Source organism: Chlorocebus sabaeus, chromosome 9 (assembly GCF_047675955.1).
Source record: "Chlorocebus sabaeus isolate Y175 chromosome 9, mChlSab1.0.hap1, whole genome shotgun sequence".
Taxonomy (NCBI): Eukaryota; Metazoa; Chordata; class Mammalia; order Primates; family Cercopithecidae; genus Chlorocebus; species Chlorocebus sabaeus.
Window position 1 is genome coordinate 72,004,086 of NC_132912.1, and position 19,751 is coordinate 72,023,836.

At 46.4% G+C, this 19,751-nt stretch overlaps 1 protein-coding gene across 3 annotated transcripts in view; it reads right to left on the reverse strand.

The window, feature by feature from the left end:
- Positions 1-15,861, reverse strand: part of TET1 (tet methylcytosine dioxygenase 1) — a 142,542-nt gene extending 126,681 nt beyond the window's left edge. For 2 of the 3 annotated variants that reach the window (XM_007963255.3, XM_038009144.2), the window contains exons 1-2: positions 15,456-15,861; positions 2,331-4,366 (exon numbers count right to left, since the gene is read on the reverse strand). In XM_007963255.3, coding sequence (XP_007961446.3) covers positions 2,331-4,244 — 1,914 coding nt within the window. In that variant the 5' untranslated portion in view covers positions 4,245-4,366; positions 15,456-15,861. Of the gene's footprint in view, positions 1-2,330; positions 4,676-15,455 lie in introns of those variants that run through there. The other variant, XM_073019084.1, reaches the window with a different exon arrangement.
- Between the last annotated feature and the right edge of the window lie 3,890 nt (positions 15,862-19,751).

The window sequence follows — 19,751 nt, forward strand, 5'->3', positions numbered from 1 at the left end:
CCATCACTGTTCACTGCAGCCTTGACTTCCCAGGCTCAGGCGATCCTCTCACTGCAGCCTCCCAAGTAGTTGGGACTACAGGAACGTGCCATCATCCAGAGCTAGTTTTGTATCTTTAGTAGAGATGAGGTCTTGCCATGTTGCCCAGGCTGATTTCAACCTCCTTGGCTTAAGCAGTCCACCTGTCTGAGCCCTCCCAAAGTGCTGGGATTACAGACATGAGCCACCATGCCTGGCATAAACCTCACAATACGTTTTTTTTTGTTGTTTTTTTTTTGTTTTTGAGACAGGGTCTCTCCCTGTTGCCCCTGCTGGAGTGCAGTGGTGCAATCTCCACTCGCTGCAACCTCTGCTTCCCAGGTTCAAGTGATTCTTGTGCCTGAGCCTCCAGAGTAGCTGGGACTACAGGCATGCACCACTACTCCTGGCTAATTTTTATATTGTTAGTAGAGATGGGGTTTCGCCAGGTTGGCCAGGCTGGTCTCGAACTCCTGGCCTCAAGTCATCTGTCCATCTCAGTCTCCCAAAGTTCTGGGATTACGGGTGTGAGCCACCGTGACCAGCCTCACAACATTTTTATTTATTCATTCATTTATTTATTTATTTTTCATTTTTATTTTTTGAGATGGAGTTTCACTCTTGTTGTCCAGGCTGTAGTTCAGTGGTGCGATCATGTCTTACTGAAACCTCCACCTCCTGGGTTCAAGTGATTCTGCTGCCTCAGCCTCCTGAGTAGCTGGGACGACCTGTGCACACCATTATGCCCGGTTAATTTTGTACTTTTAGTAGAGATGGGGTTTCACCCCACGTTGGTCTCGAACTCCTGACCTCAAGTGATCCACCACTTTGGCTTCCCAAAGTCCTGGGATTACAGGTGTAAGTCACCATGCCCGGCCACAATATTTATTTATTTATTTTTGAGACAGAGTTTCGCCTTTGTGGCCTAGGCTGGAATCTTGGCTCACTGTAACCTCTGCCTCCTGGGTTCAACTGATTTTCCTGCCTCAGTCTCCAGAGTAGCTGGGATTACAGGCAACTGCCACCACACCCAGCTAATTTTTGTATTTTTAGTAGAGATGGGGTTTCACCATGTCGGCCAAGCTGGTCCCAAACTCCTGACTTCAAGTGATCTGCCCGCCTTGGCCTTTCAAAGTGTTGGGATTACAGGCATGAGCTACCACACCAGGCCTACAATACTTCTAAGTTCGTCTATTCTACTATACCTGCATTCATAATAGACATAATAAACGTAACTTTAATGTGTAATCTAAAAATCATAAAACATCATATTTGACAGGTGTTTCAAAAGGCCGAAAAAGCAATATTGAGTTTTAACCAAGCTCCCTAAAAGTTTTTTTTTTTTTGAGACGGAGTCTTGCTCTGTCGCCCAGGCTGGAGTGCAGTGGCCGGATCTCAGCTCACTGCAAGCTCCGCCTCCCAGGTTCACGCCATTCTCCTGCCTCAGCCTCCCGAGCAGCTGGGACTACAGGCGCCGGCCACCTCGCCCGGCTATTTTTTTTTTTTGTAGTTTTATTAGAGACGGGGTTTCACTGTGTTAGCCAGGATGGTCTCGATCTTCTGACCTCGTGATCCGCCCGTCTCGGCCTCCCAAAGTGCTGGGATTACAGGCTTGAGCCACCGCGCCCGGCCAAAAGTTTTTAAATAAATTCTAAATCAACAGATCCTTTAACTACCTTAGGTTCATTAACTATAATAAGAACTAATGTTTGTATATTACTTGAGTTTACAAGCCATTTTCCTTTAATCCCAACAACCCTATGCGGTTAGTAGAACAGGTAGAAATCACTCACCAAAAGTTGAGACAAAAGCTGTATTATTGCTATATCTCCAAAGCAAAGTTTCAAGATTAGGGATGCAACTGTATTCTTTGAAAAGGAAAGATGTTTAATTCCTCTGGTTTTTCAGGCTGCTATGGAGTTAATGAATTTGTTCCACTCTTAATTTTTAAATCTGTGACTGCCAAAAAAGACACACAACTAGCCAAAAGAGGCATAGGGGAAATCTTTGCAAAACCACATTTCATACAAGTTCTCTACATTTCCATCAAATCCTGTAATGAGAAAAAACTGTATGTTCTAGTTTTCTGGGACAAATTCTAAAAATAAGCTAGCTAAGGCATCACTGCATAAGACATACTTCAGGTAGGTCCAGGAATTCTTGTATGGATAACTTAAAGTAACATTGTACCAAAGTAAAAATATGTAATAGTGAAACAATTCACTATTACACAGAGACACTAGAGGTGTCTCTGCATATAGATCACTATACCAAGTATCAGCTGTCTCCCCGCCCTTTGACTGTCTGCTTACCTCCAGAGGCACAACGACAGATGGTTTCTTTTTCAGCTCCTCACATTTTCTTTTCTTACAGATCTGATGGCTGTTCTTTCTGTTCTTGCAGTAAGTACATTCACCACAGTTGGTCTTCTGCTGGCAGGGTTCGCAGACCCCACATCGCTTTCTTTTCTTCTTTTCCAAAGTGGGTAGCAAAGTGGTATAGGAAGAAGAGGAGGTACTGACCATTGGCACTGGCATAGTCACCACTGTGGTGTTGACAACATGAACTGTGCTGGTTACACTGACCTGGGAGCTCCCTCTGTCTGATTTGCTGGGACCAGCCTGAGAGAGTTGGGCCACACCCAGTGAAGTATGGAAGAGTCCTCTCTCCGGGGCTAATGGGAACCCCTGAGTGTTAGCTGGCAGGAAGCTTATATGAACCTTCTTCTCATTTTCTACATTGCTTATAGCCATTACTGGAGGTAATGAATTTTTCTCTGAGATTGATGATGATTGAGGAGTGTGTCCTGAGCCCAAAGGCAAAATCTGTATAGCACCCTGGACTGCAAGTCCATATGAGACAGCGCCTTGCGGCTCAGGCCATTTGGAAGGAGCATTAAAGGTAGCAACTGGATTTGGAGAAACAGGAAGGAAGACAGGCAAGTCTGGGACAACACTCCCACTCATACCAAGAGTTTCCTGTTGGTCTAAAATAGTACCAAAGACCTCTCCTTGGACTGGAATAGCACCACGAATCTCTGATAGATCTGGGGTCTCACCCAGGGCCTCACCATGAACTGGGTCAGCACCAGGAAGTTCCCATTGATGTGGGATAGCACCAAAGGCCTGTCCTAGGAAAGAGGTGGTATCAGAAACTTCCTGTTGATTTGCAGTAGCTTTGAAGGCCTCTTGATGATCTGGTTTAGCACCAAGGGTTGCTTGTTTTGAGCCTGCCAAGAGGAATTTTATTACAGAGGTAGGAGACGTAGACCCACCAAGAGCCAAGCAGTTTCTAAGGTTCAATTCAGGTATAACCTTATTAAGACTGGAGGTGGGGTAGCAATTATGTTCACTTTTAATGGGATCCAGGTAAGAATCAGATAACTTAAGAGATTCTACTCGTGAACCCAACTCTTCTAACTGAATGCTGGGGTTTCCTTGAGAGGTAACTTTGGGGGTTGCTCTTTGGGGAAAAGGAGCACACACTGTGTCCTGAGCAAACATTTTTGGGGAACCACTGGTATCATTAAATGTCTCTTCAGAGAATAGTCCTTCATCACAGCATGTCCCTTCCAGTGGCCCAGGAAGGATCTCAGCTGCAGGGCCACTGTGGGTAGGGATATTGATTTTGGAATCCTCAACTCTTTGGGACCAAGACTGAGTTGTCTCTTGGCTCTTACCTTTAAGTAAAGAGGGATTTTGCATACTGATTAGAGTCTCTATATCAGGAAGGACTTGGGTGTCTTGCATTGGAACCGAATCATTTTCTGAGTGCTTTACTCCCAAATCAGGGAGTATCTTATAATCACAATCATGTTGCTTTTCTAAACCCTTAGAAAGTGGAACCTTTTTGGATTTGGCTATGACCAGTGGGGGTTGGGAGAGTCGCCTGCTAAGAGAGGTGCTTCGTAGCGCCATTGTAAACCCATTGCAGGTTAAGGACTCTGGGTTCTGAAAAAGAACCTCAGTCCTATCCGAATTCATGCGTGCTGCTCCAGCTCTTGTCAGAAGGCTTCTGACTGGCATGGGTGGTTTAGGTTCTGTTTTTCTCTTAACATCTCTTTCTTGAATTAATTGCTTTAATTTTCCAGGGCTTAAAGTCTTGACTGATGCCACATTTTTGTTGGCTCCCTTGGTTGTCTTTCGTAGTTGGCTGTTTTTCTTTTTTTTGTTTACATCTTCCTTCCTGACTAATCTGGAAGGCCTTGCATGGCGGGATCGAGACATAGCTACAGAGTAGGAAAAAATGAAAGGGCACAGGAAACAGAGTCATTGGTCCTTTGGAAAGTCTCACTTCTGAGGAGAATCTGGATGCACTGCTCTTGAGCTCAGTCACACAAGGTTTTGGTCTGAAATAACAACAGAAAACACTGAAGTGAGTCTTTTTCCTATGCATTTCCCTATTTGAAATAGAATATTCACTACTAATTGTTTTATTTTATTTTTTTGAGACAAGATCTCATTCTGTTGCCCAGGTTGGAGTGCAGAAGAATGATCACAGCTCACCACAGCCTGGACCTCCCCAGGCTCAAGCAATCTTCCCACTTCAGCCCCCCAAGTAGCTAGGACTGCAGGCTCACACCATCACACCTGGCTAATTTTTGTATTTTTTGTAGAGACTGGTTTTCGCCATGTTGCCCTGGCTGGTCTTTAACTGGGCTCAAGTCATCCACCTACCTTGGCCTCCCCTAGTAATGGGATTACAGGTGTGAGCCAGCATGCCCAGCCACTTAAAAGTAAGGACCAAGAGCGGTGGTTCATGCCTGTGATCCCAGCATTTTAGGAGACTGAGGCAGGAAGATAACTTGAGGCCAGGAGTTCAAGACCAGCTTGGGCAACATAGGCAGACTCCATCTCATAAAAATAAAAATAGCAGCCAGGTGTGGTGGCTTATGCCTGTAACCCCAGCACTTTGGGAGGCCAAGGCAGGTGGATCACGAGGTCAGGAGTTCGAGACCAGTCTGGTGAACACGGTGAAACTCTGTCTCTCCTAACAATACGAATATTGCCAGACGCGGTGGCTCACGCCTGTAATCCCAGCACTATGGGAGGCCGAGGCGGGCAGATCACAAGGTCAGGAGATTGAGACCATCCTGGCTAACGCGGTGAAAACCTGTCTCTACTAAAAATACAAAAAATTAGCCAGGTGTGGTGGTGGGCACCTATAGTCCCAGCTACTCAGCAAGCTGAGGACGAGAACGGCGTGAGCCTGGGAGGCGGAGTTTGCAGTGAGCCGAGATCGTGCCACTGCACTCCAGCATGGGTGACAGAGACAGACTCCGTCTCAAAATAAATAAATAAATAAATAAATAAATAAATAATAAAAATTAAAATAGTGGCCAGGCGCGGTGGCTCACGCCTCTAACCCCAGCACTTTGGGAGGTCAAGGTGGGCGGATCACGAGGTCAGGAGTTTGAGACCAGCCTGGCCAACATAGTGAAACCCCGTGTCCACTAAAAATACAAAAAAAATTAGCCGGGCGTGGTGGTGGGCACCTATAATTCCAGCTACTCGGGAGGCTGAGGCAGGAAAATGGCTTGAACCTGAGAGGTGGAGGCTGCAGTGAGCTGAGATCGTGCCATTGCACTCCAGCTTGGGCAACAAGAGTGAAACTCCATCTCAAAAAAAAAAAAAAAAAAAAAATAGCTGGGCATGGTGGTGTGCACCTATAAACCCAACTACTCAAGAGGCTGAGGTAGGAGAATCGCTTGAACATGAGAGGCAGAGGTTATAGTGAGAGGAGATTGTGCCATTGCACTCCAGCCTTGGAGAACGAGACTCCATCTCAAAAAATGAAATGGAATGAAATGAAATGAAATGAAATAACAGGGCTGAGCGTGGTGGCTCATGCCTCTAATCCCAGCACTTTGGGAGGCCGAGGTGGTTGGAACATGAGGTCAGGAGATCGAGACCATCCTGGCTAACATGGTGAAACCCCGTCTCTACTAAAAATACAAAAAATTAGCTGGGCGTGGTGGTGGGTGCCTGTAGTCCCAGCTACTCCGGAGGCTGAGGCAGGAGAATGGCGTGAACCCGGGAGGCGGTACTTGCAGTGAGCCGAGATCGCGCCACCGCACTCCAGCCTGGGCGACAGAGTGAGACTCTTGTCTCAAAAAGAAAATTTTTTTTTTTTTTAATTTTTGGTAGAGACGGGGTTTCACCATGTTAGCCAGGATGGTCTCAATCTCCTGACCTCGTGATCCGCCCGCCTCGGCCTCCCAAAGTGCTGGGATTACGGGCGTGAGCCACCACTCCCGGCCTAAAATTTTTTTTTAATAATTAAAATCATGGAACTGAGAATTGTTTACTGCAAAAGAAAATACAGTCAACACAGAAAGTACTAAAATATCCCAGGAGAATTAATGCAGGGACAGAAAACCAAATATCTTTTGCTCTCACTTATCAGGTACTCATGGATATAAAGATGGCCATAATAGACACTGAGGACTACTAGAGAAGGAGGGAGGGATGAAGACAAGGGTTGAAAAACTATCTAGTACTGGCTGGATATGGTGGCTAATGCCTGTAATCCCAGCACTTCGGGAGGCCGAGGCAGGTGGATCACTTGAGGTCAGGAGTTCGAGACCAGCCTGGCCAACATGGTGAAACCTCGTCTCTACTAAAAATACAAAAATTAGCTGGGCATGGTGGCGGGCACCTGTAATCCCAGCTACTCGGGAGGCTGAGGCAGGAGAATCACTTGAACCTGGGAAGCAGAGGTTGTAGTGAGCCAAGATCGCACCACAGCACTCCAGCCTGGGTGACAGAGCGAGACTCCATCTCAAAAAAAAAAAAAAGAAAAACTATTGGGTACTATGTTCACTACCTGGGTGACAGGAGCAGTTGCACCCCAAACCACAGCATCACACAATATTCCCATGTAACAAACCTGCACATGTACCCCCGAACCTAAAAGAAGAGTTGAAATTATTAAAAAAAAAGAAAAAATACTAAAGTATCCTTTAAACCTTAGATTCACTATAAAGCTTCTTTAGTTGCTTCAACAAATGATTTAAGTTGATGAAGTTCCTCAAATAAGGTAAGCATGGGGTTTTCTCTGTATTAGAAACCACACCCCTTGTAGTTTCATGCATGATCTTATTGATTTTTATGTATTTATTTTTTTGAGGCAGGTCTCCCTCTGTTGCCCAGGTTGCAGTGCAGTGACATAATCATACCTCACTGTAACCTTGAACTCCTGGCCCCAAGCAACCCTCCCGGCCTCCCAAAGTGCTGGGATTGCGGGTGTGAACCAGCATGCCCAGCCATTATATGTGTTTTAAAGCTTAAATCCCAATCTTTACAAATGTAGATACTTTAAAAATTATCTCTTTCCTGAGCACATCCCTATACAGGGAGAAGTATCATCTGTTTGACAGTAAAGCTGGTTAAACCAGAAGAAGAGGTTTGTATAACGTAAGAAACTCTCCTCCCTGGAGATCCAACACTTCCTACCACATTCCAATTAACAATCCACAAATTTTGAGCTTTTCACATGCACACCAAAACAGCATAAAATCTTAGGAGACAGTATTGACAAATTAGGTTACAGATAAGACACACAGGTCCAATACATCTGTTGAGTACCCGCTATGTCTAAGGAAGGCATTGTGGTGGACACTCCCCAAACCCAGAAATGTCCCTCTTTTCTTTCTCCTGACTCAATTCAAAGACTGCTGGTTCTAAAATCCCTTCTAAAAGATCCCACAAGTCTTTTTCTTTTCTTTTTTTTTTTTTTTGAGAGAGGGTCTCACCTGAACTGGAGTGCGGTAGTGCAAACTCAGCTCACTACAGCCTCAACCTCCTGGGCTCAAGCAATCCTGCCACCTCAGCTGCCTCAATAGCTGGGACCACAGGCATGTGCCACCACGCCTCCTGAGTAGCTGGGACTACAGGTGCCTGCCACCACGCCTGGCTAATTTTTTGTATTTTTAGTAGAGATGGGGTTTCACCGTGTTAGCCAGGATGGTCTCGAGCTCCTGACCTCGTGATCCACCCGCCTCTGCCTCCCAAAGTGCTGGGATTACAGGCATGAGCCACGCGCCCAGCCAGGATTTTCGCTCTTATTGCCCAGGCTGGAGTGCAATGGCACGATCTTGGCATGTTGAGCAGGCTGGTCTCCAATTCGCGACCTCAGGTTATCTACCCACCTCAGCCTCCCAAAGTCTGAGAAAAATTAAAAATAGATTAAAAAAACAAACCCGGTCAGGCACAGTGGCTCACGCCTGTAATTCCAGCACTATGAGAGGCTGAGGCGGACGGATCACCTGGGGTCGGGAGTTTGAGACCAGCGTAACCAACATGGAGAAACTCCATCTCTACTAAAAATACAAAATTAGCCAGTCGTGGTAGTGCATGCCTGTAATCCCAGCTACTTGGGAGGCTGAGGCAGGAGAATCACTGGAACCCTCCCCGGTTCAATCTGTTTAAAAATTACTGATCTGACCCAGGTAATCCTGGGACCCACTGGTTAGTTTCAGGTCTAGAGATGATCTCACATCAAAAAGTCCTGGGTTTGAATCTGTGATCACCAGCTATGTGTCCAGAGAACTACTTAACTGAGTCCATGTTCCTTCATCTAAAATGAGGTAGTTTTGAGGTTTCAATGGGCTCCCACAGGAAAAACCTAGTGGCATTGGTTTCATCCTTGTGGTATCTGTGGTTGAGTGTAAGGGGACATGGGTAGCAGAGTAAAAAGATGGACGTTGGAAGTAGGCTGACCTGGGTTCAGTTTTCAGTTTATAAATATTAGTAGATTGTGACAAGTTTCTTGGTATCTTTATACCTATGTTTCTTCGTGTGTAATACAAAAGAAAGTCTAATAGTGTTGACCTCACTGGGTTATCATGAGAATAAAATGAAATAATATGTGTAAAGGCTTAGCACAGGGCTGGCGCATGATAGGTGTTTCATAAATAGGAGCTAAAAAAAAAAAAAAAAAAGAAGGCTATTTGCAACTTCAAAATACAAAAAAAAAAAAAAAAGAGAGACAAAGAGAAAACAAGTGGTAGTTATCATTATTATGGAACCAGTTTAACCCAGACTTTGCTATATTCTCCAGACCAAGATCTCCTTTTAGTTCTGTTCCCACCTTACGCACTAAGTAGGTTACACACATAAGAGTTCCCAGAGCACACTACATTTAGTCAATGTAATTTGTCTTTAAGACTTTTAAAATAGACATTAGCGATAACATCAAATACACAAAAAATAACATTTTGATAAATCTGTACTAAATACAAACACTAGGCCAGAGAATACTTCACTTGAATTCTTGGCATCTAAGCTTACTGCTTTCCCCTTCTTCCAAAAAAAAAAAAAAAAAAGTTTTGGCTTGCAGTAATTCAGTCTTTGGCTGTGAAAAACTGAAGGATATTTTCTCCAAAGACCACTGCTTTTTGTACAAGATTTTCAGAAAACAAGACATTCCAATTCGAATTTCCAAAAAGTCAACAAATACCTTTATCAGGATGCATTTTTCATTACAAAAAGCAATTCATTTTAACCTCTCAAAATTCAACACTATCATTAAAAGCATGCTTTCTCTCTTGTATCAAGATTATACTGCTAAAAAATTATTAGGAGTATATAATCTAGTCATTGTAATCAGCCACAAAAATTAAAATTCATATATGTAGGCAAGTAATCTGGGTATGCCAGAGGGTGTCATGGGATCTGCTTTGAAAGTGGTTTACAATTTGATCTCTGTCTCTCCTATATTCTTTTATATTTTTAAATTGAAGTGCTTTAGAAATTCAGACTTGTAATTAAGATAATCTTTATCATTCAAACCTTATCTCCTAAAAAACAGCCTGTCAAGGAAATAGAAAAGGTATGAACAACATGGATTGCGAAGATGTGGCCTCTTTAAATGGTAACAACCTTTTTACGAGATCACGAAAGAGGCCAATGACCCCTGAAAAACCCAACTGCAGGGGAGAAAATCACTGAGTACCACCCAGCCAAGGAATCAGAGACAACCAGAAACAAAATAAGGACTCCTTCCGGCAAGACCCTGATTTTTATCACTCTTGGCTCCACTATTGAAACATAAACTTCTTTTGTGACAAACTAAGTTGTCCCAAGAGCCGAACTCATGGAGTAAGGGTAGCAAGCTTATCCTGAAATTTGTGGAGGCAGGGGGAAGAGAATGTAGTCCACTCCATTAAATAGGTCCACATTTAAATATGTAATTACCTCAAAGACCTCTGGGAATTAATTTCTTTTTTGTAAACAGTATTAAATGATTTACTTCCATTTTTAGTGCTTCTATCATAGAGTATTCAATTCATACAAAAATGTGTGTGTGGCTGTGTGTGTGTGTGTGTGCATGCATATATATATATATATATATATATATTTTTTTTTTTTTTTTTTAACAGGGTCTTACTCTGTCGCTCATGTGTATCAAGGATCACTGTAGCCTTGACCTCCTGGGCTTAAGTGATCCTCCCACCTCAGCTTCCCAAGTAGCTGGGACTACAGGCATGTGCCACCACACCAGGTTAATTTTTTCTTTCTTTTGTGAAGACTCACTATGCTGCCCAGGCCACTCTCAAACTCCTAGCTTCAAGTCATCTGCCCTCCTGAGCCTCTTAAAGTGCTGGGACTACAGGTGTGGGCCACCATGTCCAGCAAAAATGTGTATTTTCAAATAAATACTCACATGAACTAAAATATTTCCAGCAGTCAAATCTCCCCTGTGTACACTCTTCCCTAATTCTACTTCCATTTTTCATTTCTGATAAAAATTGATATTTCAATGCTTCTCAATATTCGTGGTTTTTTTTTTTTTTTTTTTTTTGAGACAGGTCTTGCTCTGTTGCCCAGGCTGGAGTGCAGTGCTGTGATCATCACTAACTATAGCCTTAAACTCCTAGACTCAAGTGATCCTCCCATCTCAGCCACCCAACTACAAGCACAGGCCACCATGCCTGGCTAAGTTCTTTTTATTTTTTGTAGAGATGAGGATTGATCTCACTATGTTGCCCAGACTGGTCTCAAACTCCTAGCCTCAAGTGATCCTTCTGCCTCAGCCTCCCAAAACACTGGGATTACAGGCATGAGAAAGTTACTTTTATTCTAACCTGGAATGTCTTCAAGAGTCCATGAAAGTGCTGCAGAGATAGCTTCATGATAAAATGATATGAGAAGAAAATAAGACTGGAGACCCTGTTATTAAGCACATATCATTGGCCCAAGAGGGGAATCATGTGCAATTAATGGACACCATCCTGTGAGTTCTTACTGTCACGGAAGGGAAAAACAAAAAACCATTTCTGTGATGTAAAACATTACTCAATCAACAGATTTTTACACCAGAGAGCACCAAGACCCCCAAACAACAACAGAACATTATTTTGGTCAGGCACGGTGGCTCACGCCTATAATCCCAGCACTTTGGGAAACTGAGGCAGGTGGATCACTTGAAGTCAGAAGTTCGAGACCAGCCTGGCCAACATGGTGAATCCCTGTCTCTACTAAAAATACAAAAATTAGCCGGACATGGTAGTGCATGCCTGTAATCCTAGCTACTTGGGAAGCCGAGGCAGGAGAATCACTTGAACCCAGGAGATGAAGGTTGCAGTGAACTGAGATCACACCACTACACTCCAGCCTGGGCCACAGAGCGAGACTCTGAAAACAAAAACAAAAAAGGAAAACAATAGAACATTTTCCCCCCTAAAATGTCTTTGTGACAAGGGAACTACAGAGTATGCGATCCAAAATTATAGGCCAGGAGATAATAACCCAACTAAATTTTTAAAATAATTACCTTGCGGCCGGGCACGGTGGCTCAAGCCTGTAATCCCAGCACTTTGGGAGGCCGAGACGGGTGGATCACAAGGTCAGGAGATCGAGACCATCCTGGCTAATACGGCGAAACCCCGTCTCTACTAAAAATACAAAAAACTAGCCGGGTGAGTTGGCGGGCGCCTGTAATCCCAGCTACTCGGGAGGCTGAGGCAGGAGAATGGCATAAACCCGGGAGGCGCAGCTTGCAGTGAGCTGAGATCTGGCCACTGCACTACAGCCTGGGCGGCAGAGCAAGACTCCGTCTCAAAAAAAAAAAAAAAAAAAAAATTACCTTGCTTAGAGAATGAAAAGCTGGCTTCTTAAAGTCTAAGGGTTTTCTGTAGAGAACTGGCGGGTGTGGTGGTTCTTGTCTGTAATCTAAGCATTTTGGGAGGCTGAGGCAGGCAGATCACCTGAGGTCAGGAGTTCAAGACCAGCCTGGCCAACACAGTGAAACCCTGTCTCTACTAAAAATACAAAAATTAGTCAGGTGTGGTGGCACATGCCTGTAATCTCAGTTACTCCAGTGGCTGAGGCAGGAGAATTGCTTGAACCCGGGAGGCAGAGGTTGCAGTATGCCAAGATCACACCACTGCACTCTAGCCTGGGAGACAGAGACTCAAAAAACAAACAAACAAAAAACAAACAAACAAAAAAACTAGTATTGATAGCAACATGTCAGAAAGATCCTCTCCCACCTATATCCGTCCTTTTTCTGGATTGCCCCAAAATCCTCTGGGCAAAAATGCTTAATTGATGTAACGATCCAGGCTGCATGTTAATTTAAAGTCATATTTCAATTCTTTCCACTACCAGCAGTGGCCAAAAATGTGGTATTTGCACACATAGAGCTAGTTGCAAGAGACTGATTTCATAGGCCCCTCATTCAGCTCCACAGAACTTAAAGGCTCTTGCACTTGGCTGAGAAAAACAAGATTTAGAACATTTATTTTAAAAAGGCAGCACCTGGCTCAGTTTCCTCCAGCAACTAAGTTCTACCTCGAAAGGAAGAGTAGGCAGGCAACTGCTTGCAGTTCCTAGATAGTTTTCTACCACAGGAAGTGTAAGAGCCCTCGGCACATGTAAAAGCTGTTCAGGGAAACTCACTAGAATGCCAGCACATTTAGTCAATGGCTGCTTCCATATGTAAAACACCCCTCTGCCCTGCAGAGAGGAAGGGGGAAAAGGGGGGGAAAGGGCCAAGAAAAGGGAAGGGAGACGTTAGAATGGACATAGAACGGTCCTTCCGAAGACAAGAAAGGCATAAAACACATTAGGAGGAAGTAGAAGAAAAAGCATGAGAAGGAAGAAAATGCCCAAAAAGAAAACAAAAAAGGCCAAAAACGAAAGAAGGGAAAGAATTTTATAGTAAAAAACTGAGGAAGGGGAAAAATTACTTACAGTAAAAAGTGAGGAGGGGGTTCGACATCTATAGTAATAAATCTAGAATATTAAAAGACAACTGGGATCAAAAGGCCAAAGACTAAAAGACCAAGGGGAGAGGGGAAATCAAGTGTGCAGGAAAGGAAAGATACGGACGCTCAGAAGGTGGGGGAGGGGAGACAAATCAGATGGGAGAAGGAAGAGAAACAAAGGGCAGGGACAGTGGAGACCCAACCCTCCCACCCATCCATTCTGGAAGACCAGCCCGGAGAGCGATAGTTAACTCTCATTAAAATGGAAAGTGGCAGTCCTAGAGTTGTAAGCCTGGACTCCTCATCTTTGCAAAGAGAAAATGACACTGTCTGCCATTTCCCTATATCTTGATTCTGAAATTTGATTGAAACTACAACTTAGCTTTAAAGACAGAGAGGTTGACAAGCTAATTAAAACCCCTTAATTGGGGAAAAGGGGGACCCCTATGACCAATACCGATAAAATCGGGAAACACACCAAAAACCACCTAAGTCTTTTGATTCTCGGTTTGATTCACCTAAGTCTTTTGATTATTAACTCATACTAATCTCCTTATTTCCGTACCTATCTACATGTACCCCTGCCCCTGGTTTAATTGTAGTCATAAATTCGTAATATGCTCCAAATAACCGTTGCCCTAACGGGTTAAGAAGCTCCTTTTCCATATTTTTTCGTATCCTGAGGCCTAATTAAACCATTGCTTTTATTTTACTTTATATTGGGGGTGGGGACGCCGAGCACACTCAGGTCCAGGGGAGACCTGGGGCTGCTGCTATACAGCGCCGCTCTTCCCAGTGGCGCGCGCGGCTCACCCCGCCGGCCCAGGTCTGTGTACCTAATCCTGTTCTCGCTCCAAGGTCTTAAAGCACTTTTCAAACATTTCTTCAAAAACCAGTCATTACTAGGACGTATTGTGCAGCTCGTTTAGTGCCCCAGAGTGGAACCGGGGCGGAGGGGAAGAGGCACCCTAAGAGAGGTATGCAGAAAGGTTGGTTAATTTGGGAGAAGGACGAGTTGGGGGCGCGGGAAAGACTCCGAGGCTGAACATTTAAATGTTCTTTTGGAGACACTTTAGTTTTTAGTGGATCAGAAATGCCCAGCGTGGGTTTCTCGTTCACGTGGAAAGGTTACCAGCGCTGGCCAGTCCCCTTCCAGACCACTTCTTGTAGAGTATATATATATATATATATATATATAGAGAGAGAGAGAGAGAGAGAGAGAGAGAGAGAGAGAAGAGCCCGGGGCGAGCGAGGGGGGACTGGAGCGGGGGAGAGGGAAGGAGGGAAGCACAGAGAGGGGAAGAGCATTTTCTCTCTGGGGGCGGTAGATTGCGCGGCAGCCTCCTCGCCCTGGGGCGAGGACCAGGCCCCTCACGTGCTGCACGACTAGCCCCAGCACCAAGCTCCGCGCACCTCCCACCCTCAGGGCCCGCTCCGGGATCCCGCCAGACGGGGACTGATGGGATCGCAACGCCAGCGCGTCCTGCGACCCAGTGGTGCTCACAAATGAGTTTCTTAAATGCCATTTTGACAGAACACACTCTACTCCGTATTCCCTTCTTCCCTGATCCTTAACAACTCCAAGTCAACTCCTAGCAAGATTCCACCACTGCCTCCACTCCAAACGTTTCATCCCTGGAGCCGTCCTCCCACAACTCTCGGGGAGACAGGCGCCAAAGCGTTTCCCCATCAACCTGTCTCTCATATAAATATGGAGGGAGGAAGAAAACTTGTTTAGGGGGTACCCTTGAGCACGGGACAGCCCGGGCTCCCCACTCACAACTTGCACAGACTCTAGCCTCTCCTTACCCCGAGGAGCCCGGACCTCCGACTCCCCAAAGGGGCCAGGGAACCACTGGCACATTCAGCCATCTGCCCCAAGCCACACTTGCCCTCCCCCAGCCCTTTTTCAGCGCAGCCGGGGGTCAGAGCCCCAGTCGCCCCCGCTGCCCCCTACCCGGCGCTGTGTCGGGGCCTCCCGGGCGGGTGGCCGAGACCTCCGGCCGGGGGCATTGTTTACCTCCAGCAACAAAAGCGCCCCGAGCGTCCCGGGGTGGGGGGGTCGCGGCGGGGAACGAGCCCACCCCTGCGGCCGCGGGAGAGCCAAGGACGCAGAGCCTTGGCCAGTCCAGCCCGCGCCGAGCGCCGCCTCCCGGACCCCCCTCGGGCCTCGGCGTCTGAGTCCTCCCTCCCCGCACCCCTGCCCTCTGCCCCGGCCCCAACTCACCGCTGGCCGGGTCACACTCCCAGGGCAGCGCACGGCCCCCAGCTCCAAGCCTGCATCAGCCCTCGGGCAAACTTTCCAACTCGCGCTCCTCCCCACAACTTTGGAGCCCGGGGCCCCGGCTGGCGCGAGAGGCGCGGGCGGGTAGGGGAGGGCGCCTATCGGCTCCCAGTACAGTCAAAGCCGGAGCCCCCGAGGTGGGGAGTCGGTTCCCAAAGGTCCACAGTGGAGAGGCAGGTAGGGCTGCATGACTTGGGCGGGGCAGGGGGGTGTCCCGGGGGGCAGACCCGGGAGTAGAGGGGCCAGCGGCTGCGCGCACAAAGCGGCGCCGGAGCAGACTGCGCGGCCACTCCCCGCCAGGTCAGCCCCCCGGAGCAGCAGTGTCTCCCCAGGACAGACCTCAGGGAGTGAGGCTGGGGCTCTGCCTTCGCTGGACCCTGCACAGTTGAGCGACAGGCAAAACGCGAGCTGGATTTACCCAAACTGGAGCTGGAATCCCTCCTCGACTCCCTCTCGACCCCCTCCCCTCCCCCTCGTTCTCCACCTCTCTCAACACACACACACTCTCTCTCTCTGTCTCCGAAGAAGTAGTAGAGAGGTGTCAAGATTTTGTCATTACCTTTTTTCCCAGGAGAACTCTAGAAAAAGTTTTTAGGATCTCTAAATTGCATGTTTATAAACGTATGAAGAAGGTGCCAGGTCAGAGATGACACCATTGAGCAATATCTAGGTCGCCAGCAACGGAAAACCGCCCTCAACACCAAAGAGAGAAACCAGATGAGGGCTATGTTCCCTGACTCTGGGCTGGATGTCTGCAAAGTTCATCATAATGTTTCTGTTAGCTATTTGGCCCCGGACCTCAGTGGTGGTCGTATTCACTTTATGAATGAAGAAATGAAAGTGCAAGAAGAGCTAAGTTTTCCGAATGAGGAGGAATAACCAGTGGCATTATGCCAGAATTAAGACTGACTAGGGCATCTGAATTTTTCTCTAAATGTTTGATGGCTATTGCTTCTTCCAGCAGTCATGACACAGACAAGGGAATCCAGGACTTTAATGGGGTCACTGTGGTAAGGAAAATGCTCTTCACGGAATCTTCATTCCTTCCAGGTCAAACTTCAAGTGAAGAGAAAGGATTCAGTCCCTCATTGCCTTTCACAGCATTCTACCCCCATTCTGCACTTAGATTTTATTCTTATACACATAAGCATAACCAGGCTGTTCTCGGAAAGATTCCTAAACTTTTAACCTTCCTCACTGATTGATTCATACAAATGTATTCTTACACTACAATGTAGGCATAGAAGAGAATTTACCTCCTACACAGAAAGAACAGAGATTCCAGGCTGGCAGAGCAAACTGATGACTGCATTCGTGTTTTCAATGGCACAATCAGACAAAGTACCTTGGCTGAATAAAATCAGAAATGTGGCATTTGAAATCAATCTTTTTTTTTTTTTCTTGAGACGGAGTTTCACTCTCGTTGCCCAGGCTGGAGTGCAATGGCGTGATATTGGCTTACTGCAACCTCTCTCCCAGGTTCAAGTGATGCTACTGTCTCAGCCTCCTGAGTAGCTGGGATTACAGGTGTGCGCCACCACACTCAGCTAATATATATATTTTTTTCTTTTTTTTAGTAGAGACAGGGTTTCACCTTGTTGGTCAGGCTGGTCTCAAACTCCTGACCTCAGGTGATCTGCCTGCCTTGGCCTCCCAAAGTACTGGGATTACACGCGTGAGCCACCCCACCAGGCCTGACATAAATTTTTTTTTTTTTTGGAGACGGAGTCTGGCTCTGTCACCCAGGCTGCTGGAGTGCAGTGGCCGGATCTCGGCTCACTGCAAGCTCCGCCTCCTGGGTTTACGCCATTCTCCTGCCTCAGCCTCCGGAGTAGCTGGGACTACAGGTGCCCGCCACCTCGCCCTGCTAGTTTTTGTATTTTTTAATAGAGACGGAGTTTCACCGTGTTAACCGGGATGGTCTTGATCTCTTGACCTGGTGATCCGCCGGTTCTCGGCATCCCAAAGTGCTGGGACTACAGGCTTGAACCACTGCGCCCGGCCTGAAATAAATTTTATATGACCCATTGATGGTATAGTGGTTAGCATAGCTGCCTTCCATGAAATAAATCTTATGGACAAAAATTGACCCTTCTAAATCAATACTTCAAAAAGCTTACTTATTACTACCTTGTTGGAAACATTCTACCTAGGCTGGGCACGGTGGCTCACGCCTGTAATCCCAGCACTTCGGGAGGCCGAGGTGGGTGGATCACGAGGTCAGGAGATCCAGACCATCCTGGTTAACGGTGAAACCCCGTCTCTACTAAAACTTCAAAAAATTAGCCGGGCCAGGTGGTGGGCACCTGTAGTCCCAGCTACTCAGGAGGCTAAGGTAGGAGAAGGGCGTGAACCCGGGAGGTGCAGCTTACAGTGAGCCGAGATCCTGCCACTGCACTCCAGCCTGGGTGACAGAGGGAGACTCCCTCTTAAAAAAAAAAAAAAGAGGCCGGGCGCGGTGGCTCAAGCCTGTAATCCCAGCACTTTGGGAGGCCGAGATGGGCGGATCACGAGCTCAGGAGATCGAAACCATCCTGGCTAACCCGGTGAAACCCCGTCTCTACTAAAAAAAAATACAAAAAACTAGCCGGGCGAGGTGGCGGGCGCCTGTATTCCCAGCTACTCGGGAGGCTGAGGCAGGAGAATGGCGAGAACCCGGGAGGCGGAGCTTGCAGTGAGCTGAGATCTGGCCACTGCACTCCAGCCTGGGCGACAGAGCGAGACTCCGTCTCAAAAAAAAAAAAAAAAAAGAAAAAAAAAAAAAAAGAAACATTCTACCTAGATTTTTAAAAAAAAAAAAGGAATGCAGGGAGAGTTTGACTTAAAAACTTGATTTTCAAGGCTGGGCACACACCTATAATCCTAACACTTTGAGAGGCTGGGGCAGGAGGACTATTTGAGCCCAGGAGTTTCAGGTTGCAGTGAGCTTTGGTAAAGCCACTGCACTCCAGCCTGAGTGACAGGGCAAGACACTGTCTCAAAAAAAATCCTTACTTTCAGGTGGGCATAATAGCGCGCACCATCCCAGCTACTTGGGAGGCTGAGGCAAGAGGATTGCTGAGCCCAAGAGTTTGAGGCCATCCTGGGCAACCATAGCAAGACCCATCTCCCTGCCCCCAAAAGAAGGAAAAGGAAAAATCCAACATAACGTAATTTTCATGAAGAACAAAAGGAAAAGGACTATCATAAAATAGCGATATCATGGCTTTTGTCAATTAACTGGATTAACTTTAAAATGTATTGAAATACGAAAATCATACCACTACATAGAATGATGTCCATGGTAACACTCATTCGCCTAACGTACCTTGAGTCCCTACTTAGTGCCAGACACAGTTCCAAACTCGGGGAAACAAAAGTGAGCAAAAGGAAACCTCGGTCCTTGCAGAGCTTGCATTCCATCGTGTTGCAGGAGTCGGGGCACAGAAAATAAAGAAAACAAATGAGCAGAATATATAGTGTATCAGATAGTGATAGCACCGGGATAAAGTGGGGGAGAAAGGCAGGCAAGAGGACGGGGAATGCTGGGGAAGATTGCAACTAAAAAAAAAAATAGCCAGGTGCGGTGGCTCACGCCTGTAATCTCAGCACTTTGTGAGGCCAAGGTGGGCAGATCATGAGGTCAAGATCAACTCCATCCTGACCAACATGGTGAAACCCAGTTTCTACTAAAAATACAAAACTTAGCTGGGCGTGGTGACACGCACCTGTAGTCCCAGCAACTCGGGAGGCTGAGGTAGGAGAATTGCTTGAACCCGGAAGGCGGAGGTTGCAGTGAGCCAAGATGGCGCCACTGCACTCCAGCCTACAGCCTGGTAACAGAGCAACACTCTGTCACACACACACACACACACACACACACACACACAATACACAGGGTTCAGGGCTCAGTGGCTCATGCCTGTAATTTCATCACTTAGGGAGGCAGAGGCGGGAGGATCACTTGAACCCAGGAGATCGAGACCAGCCTGGGCAACTTAGTGAAATCTCTACTAAAAATATAAAAATTAGCCAGGCATGGTGGTGCATGCCTGTTGTCCCAGCTACTCCGGAAGCTGAGATGGGAGAATCGACTGAGCCTGGGAGGTAGTTGCAGTGAGCGAAGATCGCACCACTTGCATTTCAGCCTGGAAGAAAGATCAAGACCCTGTGTCAAAATAAAATAAAATAAAATAAAATAATAAAATACCCAATGAGTGCTTCTAAAAGGATTCTAATTGCATGTGTGCTTCTAAAAGA